Source organism: Macaca thibetana, chromosome 11 (genome assembly GCF_024542745.1).
Source record: "Macaca thibetana thibetana isolate TM-01 chromosome 11, ASM2454274v1, whole genome shotgun sequence".
NCBI lineage: Eukaryota > Metazoa > Chordata > Mammalia > Primates > Cercopithecidae > Macaca > Macaca thibetana.
The window spans coordinates 37,039,169-37,063,846 of record NC_065588.1 but is presented as its reverse complement, the minus strand read 5'-3'; the positions used below and the strand labels follow the sequence as shown (position 1 = coordinate 37,063,846).

At 34.6% G+C, this 24,678-nt stretch overlaps 1 protein-coding gene across 4 annotated transcripts in view; it reads right to left on the bottom strand.

The window, feature by feature from the left end:
• The window catches only part of CNTN1 (contactin 1), a 392,585-nt gene that overhangs the window by 75,016 nt on the left and 292,891 nt on the right, over nt 1-24,678 (bottom strand). For all 4 annotated transcript variants that reach the window (XM_050748438.1, XM_050748441.1, XM_050748440.1 and 1 more), the window contains exons 16-17: nt 22,852-23,010; nt 9,157-9,306 (exon numbers count right to left, since the gene is read on the bottom strand). In XM_050748438.1, coding sequence (XP_050604395.1) covers nt 9,157-9,306; nt 22,852-23,010 — 309 coding nt within the window. The remainder of the gene's footprint in view (nt 1-9,156; nt 9,307-22,851; nt 23,011-24,678) is intronic.

The window sequence follows — 24,678 nt, the reverse complement described above, 5'->3', positions numbered from 1 at the left end:
GATACCATCTCTCACCTCTCCTAGTTAACACAGTATTGGAAGTCCTAGCCAGGGTAATCAAGCAAGAGAAAGAAATAAAGGACATACAAATAGGAAGAGAGGATGTCAAGCCATATCACTTTGCAGATGACATGATCCTATATCTAGAAAACCCTATAGTCTTGGCCCAAAAGCTTCTTCAGCTGATAAACAACTTCAGCAAAGTCTCAAGATACAAAATCAATGAGGGAAAATCTCTAGCATTCCTGTACACCAATAACAGTCATGCCAAGAGCCAAATGAGGAATGCAATTCAATTTATAATTGCCACAAAAAGAATAAAATACCTAGGAATGCAGACAACTAGGGAGATGAAGATCTCTACAAGGAGAACTATAAACCACTGCTCAGAGAAATCAGAGATGATACAAACAAATGGAAAAGCATTCCATGCTCATGGGTAGAAAGCATCAATATCATAAAAATGGCCATCCTGCCCAAAGCAATTTATAGGTTTAATGCTATTCCTACTAAATTACCATTGAAATTCTTCACATAACTAGAAAAGACTTTTAAAATTCACATGGAGCCAAAAAAAAAAAAAGAGAGAGAGAGAGCCCAAATAGCCAAAGCAACCCCCTAAGTAAAAAGAACAAAGCTGGAGGCATCCAACTAACCAATTTTAAACTATTCTACAGGGCTACAGTAATCAAAACAACATGGTACTGATATTCAAAAACAGACACATAGACCAATGAAACATAATATAAAACACAGAAATAAGACCACATACTTACAACTATCTGATTTTTGACAAAGCTGACAAAAACAAGTAATGGGGATAGGACGCCATATTCAGTAAATGGTATTGGGATAACTGGCAAGCCATATGCAGAAGATTGAAATTGGACTCCTTCCTTACACCTTATATGAAAATGAACTCAAGATGGATTAAAGACATAAAACCTCAAACTATAAAAACTCTGGAGGACAACTTAGGCAATACCATTCAGAACATAGGAATGGGCAAAGATTTCATGATGAAGATGCCAAAAGCAATTGTAACAATAGCAAAAATTGACAAATTGGATCTAATTAAACTAAAGAGCTTCTGCACAGCAAAGGAAACTACAACAGAGTGAACAGACTACCTACAGAAAGGGAAAAAAAATTTGCAAACTGCATCTGACAAAAATCTAATATCCAGCAGCTTATAAGGAACTTAAACAAATTTACAAGAATGAAACAATCCCATGAAAAAGTGGGCAAAGGTCACGAACAGACATTTTTCAAAAGAAGACACACATCTGGCCAACAATCATATGAGAAAAGCTTCACATAATGATCACTAGAGAAAGACAAATCAAAACCATGATGGGATACCGTCTTACATTAGTCAGAATGGATATTATTAAAAAGTCAAAAAATAACAGATGCTGGCAAAGTTGTGGAGATAAAGGGAACACTTTCACGCTGTTGTGGAAAACAGTGTGTCAATTCCTCAAAGACCTAAAAACAAATACCATTCAACCTAGCATTCCCATTACTGAGTATATACCCTAAGGAATGCAAATTGTTCTATTATAAAGACCCATGCATGAGTATTCATTGCAGCACTATTCACAATAGCAATTACATGGAATCAACCTAAATGCCCTTCAGTGATAGACTGCATAAAGAAAATGTGGTACATATACACCATGGAATACTATGCAGCCATAAAAAAGAACAAGACCATGTACTTTGCAGGAACATGGATGGAGCAGGAAGTCATTATCCTTAGCAAATTAGTGCAAGAACAGAAAACCAAATACTGCATGTTCTCACTTATAAGTGGGGGCTAAATGATGAGAACACATGGACACATAGAGGGGAACAACACACACTGGGGCCTATTGAAGAATGGAGGGTAGAAGGAGGGAGAGAATCAGGAAAAACAACTAATGGGTACTATGCTTAATACCTAGTTAACAAAATAATCTGTACAACTAACCCCCATGACAGAAGTTTATCTTACACAACAAACCTGCACATGTACCTCTTAACTTAAAATAAAACTTAAAAAAACAAAAAAATAAAACTATATGATTATTTTGTTTACCCATAGAGAAATTATTAATAATATGAAGTTTGAGCAATTTTATTTTACTATTCAAGTGTCATCACATAGCTGTTAGAAAATGAAACTCAGTACACAGGGTTAATAAATGAATAATTTATAGCACTTTAGATAGAATATATATTAGAAGCTGGAATATTAAAATAACTTCTAGGAACTCTTTTACCCCTATAACTCATATTCTGAAGTTAAAACTTTTCATGCTATAGGAAAACAAAAAGTATGTTGTCCTATAATCAAACAATAAGGGTGTTTAAGTACAAGTATAGTAGTCATGGGCAAATAATTTCAAAAATAACTCTAAAATATTATACTGCAATTTTTCGAATCAAATATTGCCTTCCTTAGGACAAGTATTATTTGTTAAAGCATTGTACTGAAATGCTTTTCATTATAATCAATATTAGCCTTTTTATTTGGAACAGACCTAAAAATGGAGTATGTTTAAATTAGATTATCTATTTCCATTTTATCATGTTTCTTTTAAGTACTTTATGACATATTTTCAAGATTGATTTGGTCTTCAAAGATCTATCGAGCTCAATCCACGGAAAATGGGACATAAACAAAAGCACAGAAGAGGCCAGACACGGCGGCTCACGCCTGTAATCCAGCACTTGGGAAGGCCGAGGCGGGTGGATCACGAGGTCAGGAGATTGAGACCATCCTGGCTAACACAGTGAAACCCGTCTCTACTAAAAATACAAAAACAAAATTAGCTGGGCTTGGTGGCAGGCACCTGAAGTCCCAGCTACTTGGGAGGTTGAGGCAGGAGAATGGCGTGAACCCGGGAAGCAGAGCTGGCAGTGAACTGAGATCGCGCTACCGCACTCCAGCCTGGGCGAGAGAGCTAGACTCTGTCTCAAACAAAAACAAACACACACACACACAAGATCGGTAACTGTTTCTCTTAATACAGTGTTTTTATATCTTACTTGGATTATCGACTTAATTTCTTTCATTTAGCTTTGAATGTTCAATTGTAGCCTTAGCATATTAGAAAAAGGTTTTCACAAGTGGAATTGACACATAACCTACATATTTAACATGAATCTGAGAATAGAGGAGTTAAGTGCTCTCTTTGCACTCAGCCCCGCAGAAATGGGGACTTGGCCAGAGTGATTTGTTTCAGGGAAGTAAATCACCCTAAGCACAAGGAAGCTTAAGTTTAGGCTCCAGTGCACTTAAGAGAAAACAAACTAGACATTCTTTAAACAATAAACCATTAAAAAGAATGTAAACTATTATTCAGAAAAAGTATTGAATTATTAATCATTTATTAACAACATGTATAATTTTACTATGAAAGTTTAAAAATAGTGAGGTGCTTTTACTTGTCCTTTTGTCTTAATTTCTGTTTAATAGTAATTCCCTTATGATGCTTATAAGAGTGCTTCTGTATTTCAGTCATAGATTTAAAAGAAAATCAAGCCAATGCCATGACTATTCTTTCCCATGAAAAGAAATTAATGCTGCCAAGTTTCCTTTCAGATCTGAATGCTTAAGTAATTTGCATATAAGTACCTCTTTGGGCTTTGATGTTTTATTTAACAACGTACAAATTAGCTTGTGACAAATCTTAAATTATAAAAATTATAAAGTATATGAAGATAAGCTTTTGATTCAAAACATATTGACTACTTTAATTCTTGTTAATTATTACTTTAACTTACACAGTCATTTTTACAGATGAAACGTTAACCATGAATGTACCTTTTTTCTTTGACTTGTACCAAAATTTCATGGTTATGTAAGATTCAACATGGTTATGTAAACAGTGCTCTAGTCTGGAAAACCAAAAGGATTGAAGTCTAACACCTGCCTTAATTTTATATTTATACATACATTCTTTTTTTATTATACTTTAAGTACTTAAGTATATAATTCTAAAGAGCTATTAATAAAATCAAATGAACTATATAATATTTTAACATTAAAATGAGAATAGTTCTTTGCAACTCTTATGAGCGCTTGCTCTGATAGAGGAGTATATTGCTAACACCCCTAATATAATCTACCATGTTAAAATGATGTTCCCATTGTAGGTTAAAAAGATGGAGGGTCACAGATAGTTATGTCTTATCAGATAGAAACTGTAGGTTTGTTTATTGTTATAGGCCTTGTTTTCAAACAAGAAATTTAAATAGGTGAAGCAGAGTGAGTTTTCAATTGCACAAAGAAATGATAATCTAAGAATAGGTCAGTTGGGGAAAATGTTTGGATGGGCAGAAAAGAATTCTTTACATTAAAATTACAATTATCCACAGTAAAATCCTTATGAAGAATCCAAACCAATTACAGACTATTTGTTTAAATTAAGTTAAAATATGAACACTTTCTACTTTCCTCAGTATATGGACAATAGCATCGAATATATATGTTAAACTTTTTTTCAATCATCAAAACACAATGTATTTGGCAATAGAGTCTTCTAAATTATAATATGCAAATCTACTGTCACCTTGATCACTCCTTTTTTTCTTCATCCTCAATTAACTTCCAATAGCCCCAGTCATCATCTTACCCTCCTGGTTTCTCCTTTTTATCTTTAACAAATATTTCAGTGTGTTAAATATAAGTTTGCTGAATGAATGAATGATCTCAGCTTAATAACAGACACATCTAGAACTTAGAAGTTATTTTCATATACTACATCTAACTGGATACCTAGATCAGCACTTTGAAGTAGGTTAATGGAGAATTGGCATCATCCCCTCTTAATAGGAAAGGCAAATGAATCCTGAATACACTAATTAACTTGCCCAGGTTACACTGCTCACATGTGGAGAAGCTGCTGTCTTTAATTCAGGTCTTCAGATGGCTTAAACATCTATCCTCTTTGCTTCTTTTTAAAAAGATTTATTTAATTACTAATGACAGCAACCAACATCAAATAGTACCTTACCAGCTATAAAATATTTTCTTATTTCTATTATTCTCCTTTATCAATATGTGTAAAAAAGAGAAAGAAGAAAGAACGAGAAAGAATACTAAATGAAAGAACAACAGACCTTCATTAGGCATGAAATCAAGGCTATATACATAATATGAAAGTTTTGTTTCTGGTTTTATTCCTTTTTCCCTTTCCTTCTTTTGACTGGCTTGATCTGGCTAATAAACAAAGCTGTTAATCCTGAATGTACCATTTTAGGATGTGGACTCACCAACTGCACCTGCAGAGCTATTAGCTATGGGGGCATATCTTACAAGGACACATTATTTCAAAGGATACTGTTGTTATCTCTTTTCTATAGTCAAAATTAAATTGGTTAAAATGAATTACAAATCCATCTTCTAATTTTTCATTTGGGAGCATCCATTTTATAATGCACTTATCTGAATCCAAAGAATGTACCCAAGTGTGCACTGAGATCTTAGCATTAAATAATTGGACAGATAAGGGCATGTGTGGCATTGGATAATGTCATGTCTTTCAATCAGCATAATGAAGCTGGGGACCAACCTTTCCATCAAATGGGAACCAGCCTTTGTCCCATATAACATAAGCTGGCATCTCTTAGAGAGTTGATATAATGGTACATGACAAAACAAACATCCCTCATTTAGAAAGTATTTTTATTTTCTTATATAAATGAAAAATGTAAATGTCCAATTTTATGCATATTCAATTTTAATAAAGCAAGTAAACAGCAAAACAACAGAGAAATTCTGTTGAATTATATCAAATACATAAAATGATTTTTAAAAGATGATTGAAAATTACATAAAATTATATGACCTTTCTTCTATGCTTATAAAAATTGGAAATGTATTGCTGAATGGGTAATCCATTACAAAGTAGACAGGAGACCATATTTTCTTGTAAGCATATTAAATTTTTAAAGGAAATTTAATAGCACAATAAATAAATTTTACTGAGCAAATACTAGGCATCGTAGTGCTATCTGCTTTCCTTAATATGTTTGTAAACATAAAAATCATCCCTTAGGATAAATGATTCCCACTTAGAAATGAGAAAAGTGAGGCTCAGCCAGACCCAGTGGCTCATGCCTGTAATTCCAGCACTTTAGGAGGCCAAGGCGGGTGGATTGCATCAGCCCAGGAGTTAAAGACCAGCTGGGCGACATGGAGAAACCTTGTCTCTACCAAAAAACACACAGAATAGCTGGGCGTGGTGACTAGCCCCTGGAGTCCCAGCTACTAGGATGGCTGAGGCAGGAGGATAGCTTGAGACCAGGAGGTCGAGGCTGCAGCGAGCTGTGATTGTGCCACTGCACTCCAAAAAAAAGAGCCACTGAACTGTCAAAAAAAAAAAAAAAAAAAAAGTGAGGCTCAGAGGTTAAGTAACGTGCCTCAAATTACACAGCTTTTAGATAATAATGCCAGCATTCCACCAAAGAATCAGTGGCCGGAGCCACAATACAGCCCACTGTCTTCAGAGCAAAGCCTTTAGAATGAGAAACACCTAGATTTGAATCCCAGCTCTGCTTCACATTAGCTGGGTGTAATCTTAACTTCCTCATCTGTTTCATAAAGTTATTGTGGGAATTAAGCAATGCAAACAGAGAACTAGGCACTATGTCTGACAGTATACTGCAAATGTGTAAACTATAGTAATGAGTTTATTAATCAAAGATCTCAAAATATTTTCTGATGATGGATTAACAAATGTGTTAGAAGTTACAGAATTATTATTATTATTTTTTTTTACAATTGAGAAGAATGAATCAACTCATATCACTACAAGGTTGTATCTTACTCTGTGAATAGGTGTGTTTGCTTTTGGACTTGGCTCTGATGGCTTGTAAGGGAAGTTATTTGGTAAGCACATCAGATAGGGAACTAAGTCCTTAACAAAATACCATTTTAGAAAACATAATGTAAGAGATGATGCCTAAAGAAGGTGATAACAAAAAAGTTGGTTTAAAGTAACAACTGTGCCAAAATTTTAGGTTTGATATTACTTGGAAACAATTTTTTCCTGACACTTAAGGATAAGAAGACATCATGGTAAATACTCTTCAGAGTTACATACGAATCACTGATAGTGAGCACTTCACTTCTAGATATGATCTTAAGTATATATTATATTCAGAAATTTAGGTATGAAAGAATTAGATTGAATCTCTCTGAGACATTGTTTTTGCTGTTTTTATTCTTAAAAAATATTTAATGTTGTCACTTCTACTTTGAGATTAAAAAATAACTTAAGACAGATCTTATGGTAATCATGTCTAGATGATGAGCCTATATATTGTAAATAAATCATTTTCTGAGATAAATAATAAAGATAATATTGGCAACAAAATTCCAAAAAACGAGGGAGGCCTACATCTATTACCAGTGCCAAAGAAAGTATCCTTTCTCTCTGACAATTTTTACTTAAAAGAATGGTGTTCAGCTAAGACTTAAGTCAGATTGTATTAGTCAAGAGATCACAGAAAATTAATTAAACTCCGTGATTAAAGGTCTATATTTGAGATAGGTAGGTAAAAATATTTTACCCGAGGTAAGTTTGTTTAGACCAATTTAATCACTTGGTATTTTTCTGCAATTTTAATGAATCCTTGTTAAATCAAATACATGATCTGTCAGTATAAAATTACATAGGTAAACCACCAGTGGGATCATGCCCCAGTTTCTTTTTATTTTTGTTTTTAAAGAAAGAGCAGCACTGTTCAGTCCATAATACAGAAGCCTCTATTACAAACATAGGCAGCTCTAGGGAATAATGATACAAACCAAACACAGGAATCCTGGCTATATGGTATCTGTCTCCTATAAAGCTTCATCTTAGATTACCTACATATCCTGATGAAATTTCTGTGAGGTACAGAAAAGCAAACACTAGTGTTCATTTTGTAGATGGATATGCTAAAACAAAAAATTTACTGTTTAGGTCATATCTAGTATCATAGTTAAGGATGAAATCTAAGTTTCTATTAGAACTCTAATAAAGATTCATATAAATAGGTATGTTTCTAGAATCCTGCTTGAGAAGCCGACTTTGAGAAAGCTCAATGTATGAGAACAGCTGTCAGATCTAAATTTGAATTCTGAATCTTACAATTAGTCATATTAACTTAGATAAACTATTTAGTGTCTCTGAGTCTATTGCCCATTAATGAACATAAGCATAGGACTACCTATGTCAAACGTTGTTATGGGGATTAAATGAAATGGATGTGAAAGCATTGAACACAGACAAGGTATTTTAGTGCTTTGGCCCCTTAATTTCAGAATTACCATTTTTATCTAATAAATTACATTAAATTACATGAAACTTTAAGAGATAATTTACTTATGGCAGTGCCTGTGAATTACTTGGCTTTTCAAAATAAAGACATTAGAACTCATAATTATATTTAGAAGTTAGGCCAAGGAACTGAGGCAAGCAGAAATGTAGAGAAGTGATATTAAGAGATCACAGTAGCATTTTCATGGAACTCTGTCATTCATTTAAAATCGTCTCTACACCATCTAACACTGAAGTTTGGCAAGGCCTAGTCAAATGAGCTCAGAGAGGCTACATTTTATTTTTGATACAGGGAATAATAAAAGAAGAGCTATCATTAAAATCAGAACAACATTTTTCCTTAGTAATATAGGGGAGAAGGAAAAAATAAGAGTATTTCCTGCACTAAAGGCTATTTAATTGCAGTTAGTATTTACCATAAACTATTCACCGACGTGGCCATTCAGTTATAAATGAGTTTGAGAGAGACACAAAATTATGAACCTTCTAAATCATGAAACTTGTTTAATAAAGCAAGAGTCTGCCTAGTTAAGATTCAGAATTTACATTAAAGTTTATAATCTAAATACTCATGTCATTCCAATGGTCTCCAGTGGCATTTTCAGTAGTCCCTATTACCTCTTCCTCTATACTAATTATGTAAAATATTCTTAAACTTCGTATTTCCTCTTTTGATTTTTGACTATCTTGATAGAGAATACACACATGTGAAATACACACACATGCTTTTTAGATGAATCACTTACCTCAGAGCATTATTTTCAAATACATTCAACCATATATTAAAGTGGCACTGTATTTACAAATCTTTTAAAATTTCAAGTTTCTTCTATATACATACCAGCACCATCTGTTTTAATTCTGTTAGATGGTATACTGGGCTCTCCTCTACCCAATGTATTGGTTGCTACCACGCGGAATTCATACTCCATCCATGGGATTAAGTCCACTGCTCTTGCTGCCTCCATATTTCCTTCAATAATTGGGGGATCTAAATAAAATAAACAGTAAATAGAGAATATAGGTTGATTAACTTATCACTTTTATAACTTTCATTTTTATTTTACTATTTCAGGGAGAATGGTATATATTACATTGAGTTGAAGTAAAAACTACAACTAGGAATGACAAAATTTAAGTTCAAGGGAGTAAGAGAAGAAGTTTAATAAATAATAAACTTACAAAGAGCGATATGCATATGAATCAGCTATGTAAGTAAGTTCGAGGCAGGGAGACTGCAATTCTACATGTCTAACAAGCCTCCAGGCTTGCTGCTAGTCCATGAACTGCACCTTGAATAGCAAGGAGCTGTATTGTGAAGGTGTAATCGAAAAGGATTTCCTGAGATAAAGGTACAATTGGAGAGGCAAAATTTTATGTATTGCCACTGATATAGTCTCTGGCTAGCAAATGGTTTATAACTAGGGTAGAAAAGGTTAAAGTTTATATCCTTTTTACTTGGTTTTGTAGATTTATACTCAAATCATTTGGACCAGTGATAATAAATGTCATAATAATTTTATTAAGATTTGTTAAGTATCCCTCAGAATTCATGCTACTAGATACTAGTAGAGATGAGATGATAAATTATGGTGGAATGTGATCTTAGCTTGCTTATTTAATTGAGATATAATAAAACATGCAACCAAGGCAGGTCTGTGTATTATTATAAGCTTGCCTCAAATATTTCCACATGTTTTTAATAATCAACCTATTCATGTAAATACCTGTACCTGTAGGCTTGTCTATGACTCAATATCTTATTATTTAGGGAAGTTTTATCTGGCAATGTAGACCACGAATACATAATTTTTAAAGATGACATGTCCATCAACACAATAAATGCTAAGCACCCCAGCATCCAGTTTCTACTTTTGGACAAATTCTCACATGGCTCGGACTGTCCCATCTCACCCTGCCGTAATTTTAACTCTGCTAGACACTACTTTTGCTTATTTTGTTATGGATTTGTTCTGTAGATTTGACATATATTTTTGACTTTCTGATTAAAAGTTTCCCTTTACCTTCCCCTCTGTTTTGATTTATTAGGATTTATTAAGAATTTCTACCTCTTTATTTCCTATCTCTTTCACTCCTCCCTTACACCAAATCAGAAGCTGTTTGTTTTAATTCACATGCATAAGGACATTTTTCTAGGTAACTGAAAGAAGTAAAGTGAAGTTTTGGTTTGTGAAGGGCTGTTTACGGAGTGAAGGGAGAATAGAGCTTATGTGATGATGCTGAGTAAGGTAGCCTTTTTGTTTGTTTGTTTCTTGAGAGGGAGTCTCACTGTGTCACCCAGGCTGGAGTGCAGTGGCATGATCTCGGCTCACTGCAAGCTCCACCTCCCGGGTTCACGCCATTCTCCTGCCTCAGCCTCCTGTGTAGCTGGGACTACAGGTGTCCACCACCTTGCCTGGCTAATTTTTGTATTTTTAGTAGAGACAGGGTTTCACCGTGTTAGCCAGGATGGTTGATCTCCTGATTTCGTGATCCGCCCACCTCGGCCTCCCAAAGTGCTGGGAGTACAGGCGTGAGCCACCATGCCTGGCCAAGGTAGCCATTTTTTACTAGACACTATTCATTGATATTAACCCCTTATAGAAAACAGGCTGTATTGGGTTAAATGGTGCCTTTCCCCACCCAAAAAATGTCCATGTCCAAATCACCAGAACCTGTAAATGTCATCTTATATGAAAAAAAAAAAAAAAAAAGGCTTGGCAGACCCTTAAATTAAGTTTAAGGTTGTAAGTGTTAAGAATCTTAGGGTAGAATTATCCTAAATTATCTAGGTGGGCTCTAAATCCAATGACAAATGTTCTTATAAAAGAAAGACACAGAGAAGAGTCACACCTAGAAGACCAGAAGGCTATGAGACCACCAATGGTAGATATGAAAGTGACATAGCCGCAAGCCAAGGGACATATGGAGCCACCAGAAACTGGAAGAAACAAGGAATGGAGCCTTTGGAGAGGATGCAGCCCTGCCACCACCTTGATTTTGTTCTCCAAACTATGAGAGAGTAAATTTCTTTTGTTTTAGGCTACCAAGTTTATGTTAATTTGTTGGCAACCCTAGGAAACTAATACTGAACCTTAAAGGCAGAAGTTGATGGAGCTATTTGTGAGTTTATAATTATTGAGTTTGGCAGGGGTTCGGGGGTATGCAGTACAAAAGTGTTTTAGGAGGCTTGAGTCTGTCAGACCTGTTCCCCTGCTTCCTAGTCTCAAAACTCCAGCACCATTTAAGGGTTTGAAGAATGGAAATGTTGGAAGCATTTTAAAGAATGAAGATATTGTGTTCTTATGATAGTCAAGGCTACACTGGGGCTTTTCCAAGGAAGCTGGGAGGTCAACAGGTAAGAGCAGGTGTCTGCTAGGACAGAAAAAGAACCAGGTGGATGTGTGGAGAAGCTGCAGCTGATTGACTGATTTTGAGCGCATGTAAAAAACGTGAGGATCCAGTATGAAAATCTCCCAAACAAATGGAAGACATTTTCGTAAAGTAGAAGATCATAGTTGACCACCAAAAATATGTGAAGGAATGATGGTAGGTAAGGCAAGAAAAGTCAACAAGAGTCATTTTATGCTAGATCTGGATTCCAGCTGAGGAGCCAAGGCTTTGATTTTAATGAGTGAGATAAAGAAAGGAAGAATAAGCAACCAAACTCAGAGTCATGACCTCAAGCAGGTAGACCCTAGGAAGAAGCCCTTGGTCCAAAGATGCAAAAAACTCTCTCAGAAGGGGAAAATGAAGTGTACATTAAGGGAATGGAATTCCAGAGTGGACATTCTGAATTATTAAGGAAGGAATTTGCTATAAATATTTTAGAATAGTATTCCCACCAGGATTGCTAATAGCTTGACAACTCTTCTTTTTAGAACAAATCGAATTCTTATTATTCTTGATAATTTATATTAACATCAGTACATATGAGAATACAAATATCTAAAACAAACATGTTTTGGTAAATAGTTATAATATCCCCTCAATAAAATCATCTACGTAAGTAGTAGGAATAATTTAGCAAAAACATGATTAACATCTATCATTTTTAAAAGATGTACCAAGAATTGAAAGTGTCTCTTTTCTCTAAGCTGCTTTCACTTCCACAAATTTGGGTGGCACTTCTGACCCCAACCACATCAGAAGTACATAATTTAAAACACATTCTCTCTAATATTTTCCCAGCTCTTGTCTTGAGCTAAGTAGCCCAAGTCATCACTACAAATGGAACTCCAAGACTGGCTAGGTTCACATCAGGCCCACACTCAATGTATTTCTTTTGTCTCCCCCTTGTTTGTTCCTGGCTATCATTTGTGGCCATATATACATTTTTTCTACTTTTTATTCACATTTTGAAACCCCTCAGGGCCTAGTATGCCCAGCATGATGTTTTACAAATAGAAGTACTTAATATATTTTTGCTAAAAATATATATGTAATACAAATTCTAAAGTTTGTGTCTATTTAGAGTAGACAATGTCTCAAGGCAAGAAGCATAGCCTTGTCTATAGCAATCACTTTAGTGCCTTCTTCATCCTTGAATCAGGCAGGTAAGAGAAGGAGGGCACTCTTTTACATTGCCCCACCACATAATATCCATCACTCTATGACCTCTATATTGTCATGTATTCAGTCCATTAATTGTCCTGTCCTGTCTAAAGCAGAGATTACTACTCCATCTTCTTAAGCCCTCTTCCTTTCCCTTCAACTGTGAGTTGATTCTCATTTCTCTCTTCCACTGCTGCTGTGTATGCTTTTTTTAAAACTTGGTTTTACCTTTAAAACATATTTTATATGTTCTATTGTGAGCCCTAAATGTCTTTACAAATGGACTTGTACCTAATGCAATCTTCTCTCCTATTCCTTAAGCCCTGGTAGGAACTATTAGATCCTTTTTTCTTCTTCTCCTTCTTTTTTTACTTCCTCCAAAATCACCTACGCAGTTTGGGAGCAGAAGCCTGCTCCCTAAAGAAGTAAGCTTTGCTTTGGAAGCAGATTTATGCCTCAAGCCAAATGGAGAAACAGGAACAGAGAGACTTCGTGTCCTTTTTCTTCAGCCAAGTTCCTTGCAACCTGTTCGTTATTCTTGGAGCCAGAAAGAGAGTAAAGTACTTTGCATAATGGAGGCAAATACTGGGGATCAGGAGCAGACCTTGTTCTAGACCTGATTTTTAACTGGGTCAGTTCTGAGTTAGGCCATACAGTTAATCTCAGCAGTGAAAAATCAGATCTTAACAGTATAATGCCTGATTTTGGCGGAAGCAAAAAAAGGAGAAGGAGAAGAAGAAAAATAAAGGATCCAATAGTTCCTACCAGGGCTTAAGGAATAGGAGAGAAGATTGCATTAGGTACAAGCCATTTATGAAGACATTTAGGGCTCACAATAAAGCATATAAAATGTGTTTTAAAGGTAAAACCATGTTTTAAAAAAAGCATACACAGCAGCAGTGGCCGAGATAAATGAGAATCAACTCACATCTCTCTTTTAAAAAAACTAAATGTTGTATATTAAATGGGTAGTTCTTTAAAAATTTGTTTTACTTTTAGTGTAAATTTTAAGCAAAGAGATATAAAGCAGGAGACCTTAGTTCTTACTTTAGTACTTAGGCCAAAATACTCAGTTTAGCAACCAGCTATAAGCAATAATTCATAGATCTATTTACAAATGCCTTGAGGCCCTAAGGCTTAGAATAAAAAGAAGTTTCTCACCATTCTTTGAGGAAAAGAGAATCAAGCCTCATGGGTATCACAAGGCCAATAATTCATTGTGTTTTAGTTGCCTGAAAATCATGCTTGTGGTGCCCTGCCTTTAGACCACACTGATTAATTGTTTGAGCAGCTTCGGAAACAGCCAGAATGACTTCAGGACTGAAAAACAGATTGTGTCAAGAATAACTCCAGCCAATGTAAGCCCCTCCACTGTAGACTTTTACAAGTTATCTGAGTGAGTCCTGGCATTTCTTTAAGATCTAAACATAAGCAGAATCTTTGGTGTCCCCCATTTCAATCTAAAACCCAAATATTTGAAAGTACCAGAACAAACCTACTCACTCAGAGATTCTAAATAAAAATTCAGGTGTCTGTGATGTTCCCCTTCCTGTGTCCAAGTGATCTCATTGTTCAATTCCCACCTATGAGTGAGAACGTGTGGTATTTGGTTTTCTGTTCATGCGATAGTTCGCTGAGAATGATGGTTTCCAGCTGCATCCATGTCCCTACAAAGGACACAAACTCATCCTTTTTTATGGCTGCATAGTATTCCATGGTGTATATGTGCCACATTTTCTTAATCCAGCCTGTCACTGATGGACATTTGGGTCGATTCCAAGTCTTTGCTATTGTGAATAGTGCCGCAATAAACATACGTGTGCGTGTGTCTTTATAGCAGCATGATTTATAATCCTTTGGATATATCCCCAGTAATGGGATGGCTGGGTCAAATGGTATTTCTAGTTCTAGATCCTTGAGGAATCGCCATACTGTTTTCCATAATGGTTGAACTAGTTTACAATCCCACAAACAGTGTAAAAGTGTTCCTATTTCTCCACATCCTCTCCAGCGCCTGTTTCCTAATTTTTTAATGATTGCCATTCTAACTGGTGTGAGATGGTATCTCATTGTGGTTTTGATTTGCATTTCTCTGATGGCCAGTGATGATGAGCATTTTTTCATGTGTCTGTTGGCTGTATGAATGTCTTCTTTTGAGAAGTGTCTGTTCATATCCTTTGCCAACTTTTTGATGGGGTTGTTTGCTTTTTTCTCATAAATTTGTTTGAGTTCTTTATAGGTTCTGGATATTAGCCCTTTGTCAGATGAGTAGATTGCAAAAATTTTCTCGCATAGGTTGCCTGTTCACTCTGATGGTAGTTTCTTTTGCTGTGCAGAAGCTATTTAGTTTAATTAGATCCCATTTGTCAATTTTGGCTTTTGTTGCCGTTGCTTTTGGTGTTTTAGACATGAAGTCCTTGCCCATGCCTACGTCCTGAATGGTATTACCTAGGTTTTCTTCTAGGGTTTTTATGGTTTTAGGTCTAACATTTAAGTCTCTAATCCATCTTGAATTAATTTTCATATAAAGGATAAGGAAAGGATCTAGTTTCAGCTTTCTACTTATGGCTAGCCAATTTTCCCAGCACCATTTATTAAATAGGGAATCCTTTCCCCATTTCTTGTTTTTGTCAGGTTTGTCAAAGATCTGTAGATGTGTGGTATTATTTCCAAGGGCTCTATTCTTTCCATTGGTCTATATCTCTGTTTTGGTACCAGTACCATGCTGTTTTGGTTACTGTAGCCTTGTGGGGAGATGGGGGGTGGTGGTGGGATAGCATTAGGAGATATACCTAATGTAAATGACGAGTTAATGGGTGCAGCACACCAACATGGCACATGCATACATATGTAACAAACCTGCACGTTGTGCACATATACCCTAGAACTTAAAGTATAATTAAACACACACACACACACACACACACACACACACACACACACACACACACACACAATTCAGGTGTCTGAGACTGGAAATGAGCATTTAAAGGCTTCTCACTGATTCTGACACACCTACTCAGTTTTATGTTACAGGTCCTAGACCCAACCCATAGATTGCCTGGCAGGACTCTGGAAGGAGCCATAGGTTTGGCGAATTTCCGTGAAGCAAAGGAAAAGCAAGCTGTGCTCTGACATCTCAGAAGGTGTGAATCCTTGATCCTTCTCTAAGGGAAATATGAATGTAACCTCATAAAAATCCAGAAATTCATGTTTGAAATGAGAACTACAAAAACTAAAGAAACAGAAAGGCAAAAAAAAAAAAAATACTGTCCTAGAATAGACCTAGAGAGTTTTCATTTTTAAAAAGATGATAATAATACTAGGTAAAGATATGGCAGAAGAGATACCCAAATACTGCTTATGGGAATAAAACAGGTTCTACCTTACTGCAGAATGATTATATAATATAGCTCATGGGTTTGGGCTGTTTATACTTAATAATTTAATTTACAAATATCTATTTTAGGTAAATAACCTACAGTACAGAGAAACATTTAGGTGCAAAGATGTTAACTGCAGAAGAATTTTAATAACCAACTCAGTCTTACATAACACAGAAGTTTAAATATAAGCATATTTTCTTACTCATGTTGGATAACCTATTCCAGGTTCTCTTAACTATTTATCATAACATGCTTACTATGCCTCTTCATGTTCTGGCCAACATCCTCTTACACACACACACACCATCACTAACAATATTGTATAATTAGTCCTCTGAAAGTAGCAGCATGGAATCAAACACAATTTTCTAACAATGACCTGAGCATCTTGTAGAACTCCAGGAATGGCATCAAGCTATCTGCTGTCTGTCCACTAAAAACAGTCCAAGAGAAGTAAAATTTACAATAGCTTGCCTTAAAAATACACAGTCAATTTCTTCATCTCATTATTCTAAATTTAATCTTTGAAACACTGAAAGTTGATATCTTTCAAATATATTTATTTCATACCTTAAATATTTACCTTCATGAAGCTGAATTTAATCCTGTACCTTTTTTTCTTAGTGGTCACACCATAAACAAAAACCATATGATTTTTATTTCTGTATTTGTTGCAGAAAATATTTTTCACTTCCACTTAGGATGCAGTCACAAGAGAACTTCACTAGTACACTAACAAAAAGAACACATAGATAATCTATAAACCATCATTTTTCAAAGCCCATTAGAGAGCTGAGATTGTGAAGACACAAGGGACTAAAATTCATCATTGGTAGAACAGTGATGAAAGAAAGATGTAGTCACAGATGTTAGTAAGAAGAAAACAGTTTAACTTCTAACAGATATTTACAAAGTATAGGCTGATATGGCTGTTTAAAGTCACAGGGAGATCAAAGAACAAGGAGAATCTATAGTAATTTGACAATTATTTTTCATAGGCCTTCATAACATGTACTCAAGAAAGTTTTGGGGCAGTACAAAAGAGCCAAAAAAGACTTCCCTCTGGGGCACCGATACCACAAACATGAGATAGTGGCAGGAGTGATGAGAGAGATCTGCTTCCCCTGTGAGGGACAGGTGCTTCGGACTTGTTGAAGTCTAAGGGAAGAGAAGGAGAACTGAGTAAAAAATCCGAGAACTCTGGGCTTTAGACCGATCAACAGCAGCAGGTATCTGGGCAGAAGCCGGGGAGATGAAAGAACCTTCTGTGGGGTCCAAGGTAGAAGAGCCTGCCGAAGTCTGATAGCAGGAGAGGAAAACCTCCAGACACTCAGATATGTAGGAAGGTCTGATCTTACACTCAAATCACTTGAAGCCTGCACTAAACTGAATCTAATAACAATGCTCAGATCATCTCAACTACAAATCTGATTGACTCAGTCCCTAAAGTAATGGCATGCACTTTCCCAGACATCATTAATATTTACTTTAGTAATCACTGTTCTTCTATATACAATGTTTGGAATTGAGCAAAAAGTTATCAGACACATGAGTAAACAAAGAAATATGACCTACTGTCAAGAAAGAAAAGAAAATCCACAGAACTAGACTTAAAGATGATCTAGATGTTTAAATCATCTGATAGGGTTTTAGCATAAGTATGTTAAGTATGTAAAAATGTCAAGAGGAAAACATGCACAACTTGTATAAACAAATAGGAAATTCCCTTGGAATATTATGTGAACAATATTAAAAGCAGCCAAATGCTAGAAATAAAAATTCCTGAACACAATAAAGCAGTAGGTCAAAAGTATTTTAATGTGATTATTTGCAGACTGAATCCAGCAAAATAAATTATCTATGAAAGCGAGAGAGGTAATTAGCCATTATCCATACAGAAACAGAGACACACACACAGATAAGCAGACACACGCACACACACACACACACACACACATATACACACATACATATAGACACACACAGTCCATTTTCTGTGGAATAACATCAAACAATCTAATATATGTGTCAAGAGAAACCAAGAAGAAAGAGTAGAGCAGAGGAAATCTTTGAAGAGGTAATGAATGACTAAGAATTTTCCAAAGTTGAAGAAAATATCAACCCAAGAATACAAGAAGCCAAGCTCCATCAGGATAAATGCATTTTATCAAGCTGAAAAGCAAATACAAAAAGAAATCTCGAAGCAGTCACAGAAAAGAGACATATCAAGTACAGAGAATTATGATTAAAACAATTTCTGACTTCTCATCTGAAACAATGGAGACAAAAGACAACAGAACAATGTTTTTAAAGTGATCAAAGTGAAATGAAGAGCAATTTGGATTTTGTATGCAATAAAAGTATCACTTAAAGATGAAATTAAAGACATTTTCTGATAGAAAAAACATAAAAACCTTTGAGTCCAACAATCTGAACAATTAGAAATGCTATAAGTTTCTTAGCAGTGAAAATTATACCAGATAAAAAACAGTTTTACAGAAAGGAATGAGGAACCCAGATATAATAAATATACTGGTAAATATAAAGGAATTTTGAGACACTTTTCGGCCAATAGAATAGAAAACAATTTTCTCAGACTGAAAAAGGCATCTAAGATGATGTATTCAAAGCAGTGAAAAAAAAAAAACTGTCAACCAAGAATATCATATCCAAGCAACTGTATTTTAAAACCAAAGGCAAAATGTACTCACAGATAAATAAAAACTGAGAGAAATTGTTACTAAAAGACTTATCTTCCAAAAAAAATTAAAGTTATTCAGGTTGAAAGTAGTTGATCCCAAACAGCAATTTGAATAAACTCCCCCAAAATAATGAGCATTGGTAAAGGTAATTTTGTAATTATAAAAGATAGTATAAATACTCATTTCTTCTTCTATCTTCTCTTAACTTATTTAAAAGTAATTGTAGAAACCTATATATGTATGTATATATGTTCACACATATGTTGTGCATTTATATATGTGTGTATATACATAATTGTGTTATTGGATCTATGATATATTGAAATGTAATATATTTGATACTAGCTGCACAAAGGGGACAGGTAGGAGCAAAGTTGTAAAGAAATGACATCAGATGGTGATACATAGTTTGTATGTTTGTCTACTCTAAATCTCACGTTGAAATTTGATCCCCAGTGTTGGAGGTGGGGCCTAATAAGAGGAGTTTGGGTCACGGGGGTGGATTCACAATGAATGACTTTGTGCCTTTCTTCCATTAATGAGTGAGTTCTTGCTTTATTAGTTTATGCAATAACTGATTGTTACAAAGAGCCTAGCACTTTGCTTCTCTCTTCGTTGCTCCCTCTCTCACCATGTGACAAGTCACTTTGCTTTCACCGTGAATGAAAGCTTCCTGAAGCCCTCACAAGAAGCAGATGCTGGCACTATGATTCTTGTATAGCCTGCAGAAGTGTGAGCCAAATAAATCTCTTTTCTTTAAAAATCACCTGGCCTCAGATATTTATAGCAATGCAAAAGAGACTTAGATGATAACTCAAATCAGCATGAACAAATGAGGAGGACCAGAAGTAGTAAATATAAAGGATAATATAACAGACAAATTAACAAAGGATTATATAAACAAGCATATGTTGGTTTAATAGGCAAACAATTGTGGAAAGTGATAATTTTAATATAAGATTATTGGGTTTGTGAAATATATAGATGTAACATATATATTTATATATATTTCACTGAATATGAAAGTGTTTCCCCTAGATAGCTCTATTTCATCTTCCTCTTTTGTGCTATTATAGTAATATATATAATAATATTACTAAATATTAATAGCATATATTATATGCTATATATAGTTATATATATTATTATATTACTATATATAGCATATAGCATATAATAAAATATGCTCTAATAGCATATATAATAAAATATGTTAGTAATATATAGTATTATAGTAATATATTACTATATTATATGCTCTATAACTATATTATATATAGTACTGTAATAGCACAAAAGAGGAAGAATGTAATAGAGCTATCTAGGAGAAACACTTTCATATTCATTGAAATTAAACTAATAAAATTATAAAACCTATTCTGTTAAATCTGGTAAGGCCTAGAGTATTCATTAAGTTTGTATGTGTTCGATTATACACATGTATAGTGAATATAAACTTACCCTTGGAGCAGGATTACTTACACACACACACACACACACACACACACACACACACACACACACACACAGTGAATATCATCAAAGGAATTAAAATGTTACACTAGAAAATGCTCACTTCTTCCAAAAGAAAGCAGTGAACAAGGAAAACAGGAACAAAAATAGTAAAATATTTAGAAAGCAAAAATACAATGCAACTACGATCCAACTGTATCAATAATAACATTAAATGTTAATGGATTAAATAATTCAATCAAAAGGCAGACACCATCAAACTGGATGAAAAATTCAACTAAATGTGGCCAACAGAAAACATACTTTAGATTCAGAGACCCAACGTCAATGAAAGCAGAAGAATTGGAAAAGATATATAATGGAAATAGGAACTTTTAGAAAGCAGCAGTGTCTATTACTAATATCAGAAGTACCCTATTTATTTTATTATACTTTAAGTTCTAAGGTACATGTGCACAACGTGCAGGTTTGTTACATATGTATACATGTGCCATGTTGGTGTGCTGCACCCATTAACTTGTCATTTATATTAGATATATCTCCTATTGCTATCCCTCCCCCCTCCCCCCACCCCAAGACAGGCCCCGGTGTGTGATGTTCCCCATCCTGTGTCCAAGTGTTCTCATTGTTCAATTCCCATCTATGAGTGAGAACATGAGAAGTACCCTATTTAAAACACATCTCCTACCTCCCCATTCCTCTTTTCTGTTGTTTCTCTCTAGTGTTCATCACCACATGACTTACTATATATTTTAATTGTGTATTGGCATCTCTTCTACTATAATATAAGCTCCTTGAAGACAAGTTTTGTTGTTCTTATTTTGTTCACTGCTCCTCAGCTATACATACTGCATCTAGAATAGGTTCTGGCACACAGTGGGGACTCAATAAACATGTTTAAAGAATAAGCACTGTGGGCCCTGATCTAGGTGCTAGAGATAGAAGAGTGAATAAAACAGTTTTTACCTTCATGGAACCTACTTTCTAGTGGGAAGCATATTTAAATTGAGCTACATAGTAAGCATACATAAATAACTAATGCAAATGATTGCAATTAGTATTTCTTTTTCAGGGCCAAACCAAATTTAAACCACTTATTTATTTTAATGGGCTAGATTTCTAATAGTTTCATTATTATGATACTTTTCCATTCTCTTCAGAAAAGTAGAAACTGCTTATGCTTTAGGTTTATAAAGCATCTAAAAGGTTTTAAATTTATTTTTCAGATGGACTGATTTTGTCAAGAATATTTACAGATAATTCTTAAAACAATAAGCATAATGTAATAGAAATATTTCACTTGTTTCTAATTTATTGCAACTTTATACACTTAGGTGGGGAATCATCTGATGTTAAAATATATCCTAAATCCTTGCAACAGACTTCAAGTTTATATTTGATTTATTTCTCTGGAGGGGGAGAAATATCGAATAGAAGTAAATTTAAATTAAAACCTATTAGTGAGCAATACAAATATTGGCATTTGGGAATGGGATTTCCATTATGTTAAGATAAATCTAAAATGAAAGCAGATTTGGGAGATTAGAATAATTTTTTTTTTCATTTTTTAAAAAGGAGGAACATTTTATTCACCACTCATGTCTCTTTTCTTTTCTTGTGACAACTGGGAAAATATTTTTATGTCTCCTCTTTTCCATCTTAAAGAATTCTGGCAATGACAAGTTTGTTTAAAAATATTGTCAAAAGTTACAAAGAAATTATTTTATCAAAAAGATCTTCAATCTTCCATTTTACAGGAGAAAATATATGTATGGATCTGTGATATTGTAGGCTAGTCATGACAAATGGCGAAGTTGTAGACAAAGGAAAGTACCCACTTACTCTTAATTAATTTTTCCTGATCAACTTTGGAAAATCTTAATATAAGAAAAGAAAAAGGTTGAAAGATCCAAAATGTCTTTAAAAATCTGTTTTGAGGAAATTCAAACCAGGTCAGATCATTCACATAAAGGGTTATAGTAGTAAGATTTGGATGCTTAATTTAAGATTTATGATCAATGTGGCTTTTTAGAAATTCAGAACTATAGTACATATGTACTTAAATAAAAAGGGTCATAAATAATGTGCTATGAATGCTATTTGCTCAAAAATAGACTTTCCAGTGATTTTGGGGGCAGTAAATCTCACACAAAACTCAGGAAACCCAGGAGGCCTCATTTTGCTTTTCATTATAGGTTGATTTAGAAATGATACTTCTTTTTCTATAGCTTTAACACATTTAAATGTGTAAGTTCCATGTAATTTTCTTCACTACCAAAATATTAGAATAAGCTTTAAAAAATTTAAGAAAGAAAGCCTTTCAAGGTAGATAATGACATTTTAAAACCTCCAAATTTTTGTTTTTGAGAAAAGAATTCACTTTGAAAACACGCACGGATTAATCAGACAAATAAAACTCACCTGTCTTTGCATCTTTCCAGTCATCTGAAAGAATAGTCTTGGTCTGGATAGTGTATTTAGAGATAGGACTATGATTGTCTGAACCACGGCTCCAAGTAAGTGCCACAGAAGTGGCTCTAATGTCTTCTATTCTCAGACCACCTGGAGGGCCTGGAGGGCCTGAAATGAAAATTTGGGTAATGAATCAGTAAATCCCAACTAGTGAGTTAAACACACATTAGAATACAAAAATGTCTTCTAACAATTAATCTGAAGAACATTTGTACAATATAATCAGTGTGTCTGCATTTCTTTTAAATATAGATTATAAGAAGTGATACGATTTGTAGTTTTCACTGAATGATTTCATGCGTCTCTTTTTAAGGAAGGAGATAGATGCTATCATTTAAAAATGACATTGATATGCAGGATAATCTCTGACTCATTATATGCAATTGGCACCAAGGGGACCTAATGCAGATTGTAGCATAATATGATTTAATGAATTCTTACTGAATGCATGAATCAGAGATGGTAGCGCAATTCAGTTTAGATATGGGAACAGTTGGTGTATTGTCATTCTGCCCCCCGACCCAGAACTGAACACATCTCTTTGTTCTTTGATGGTTTTTTTTTTTTTTTTTTTTTTTTTTTTTTTTTTTTTTTTTTTTTTGAGTTAGGGTCTCACTCTGTCACCCCAGGCTGGAGTACAGTGGGGTGATCATGGCTCACTGCAGACTCCGCGTGCCTCCCCAGCTCAAGGGATCCTCCCAGCTCAGCCGCCCAAGTAGCTGGGACTACAAGCACTCCACAACACCCAACTAATTTTTGTGTGCATGTGTGTACTTTTTTGCAGAGACTGGGTTTCACCATGTTGTCCAGGCTGGTCTCCACGTTCTGGGCTCCAGTGATCCTCATGCCTAGGCCTTCCAAAATGTTGGGACTACAGGTGTGAACTACTGCACTGGCCCACATACTTTCTTATAACTTTAAATGTTATAGGTAATTTATTTTACTTGAAGTGGAAGTTTCTGGGAATCATTTCATGTATCATTTTGCATAATACATTTCATGTTATAGTCATAAGAATAATATAATATTAAAAATGTTTCTACTTATATAATATATAGAAAATAATTGACAATTCAGAGATATACCAGGAATGCTCTTAAAACCTCAAATTATATTGAAGAGTCTTAGAAGAATTGTTCTTGTAAAACAAAAATCAATGTTAAAAATAGGTTTTCATAGATGCTTCATGACTCAGTACCAATACTATTCCTTTATCCTCTCAGCAGTGCACTGTGCTGGGAAATAGAAATTAAAAGATAAATGAGACACAACTTTTTGGGCTTTGAAGAGCTTCTTGTCTTCAAATAAAACAAATAAAAATAAGAAAAAAAAGTCCTTTAAGTGGTGAAGTCCTTAACAAGCTAAAGAAGCCTCTCAGTTAATAGACAGCTCCCAGTATAGACATTTCAGAATGTTTATAACTAAGCATGCATATCACCTGTCCTATTTGCACCAGAAAGGAGTCCACCCACAACTGATTTAGGCATATTGAATATAATAATCAATAATTTTTATTAAGTAGCACCATCATTTTTCATAATTAATGTAATACTAAAGAGGACATTTGTTTTTATGTTTCAGCTGAAATATATACGTTTATATTTATGTATCAGTTGAGTTGCTTAGCTTAGATGGCCTTTTTCTTTATACGAACATTGGTATTTGCAGAGAGGTATGGCCGACACCCTAAACCTCCACTCATTTCCTTATAGTGGTCCCAAGGAAGAAAGTGTGTGCAGATCAACAAAAACACATCACCACTAACTAGTAACACAA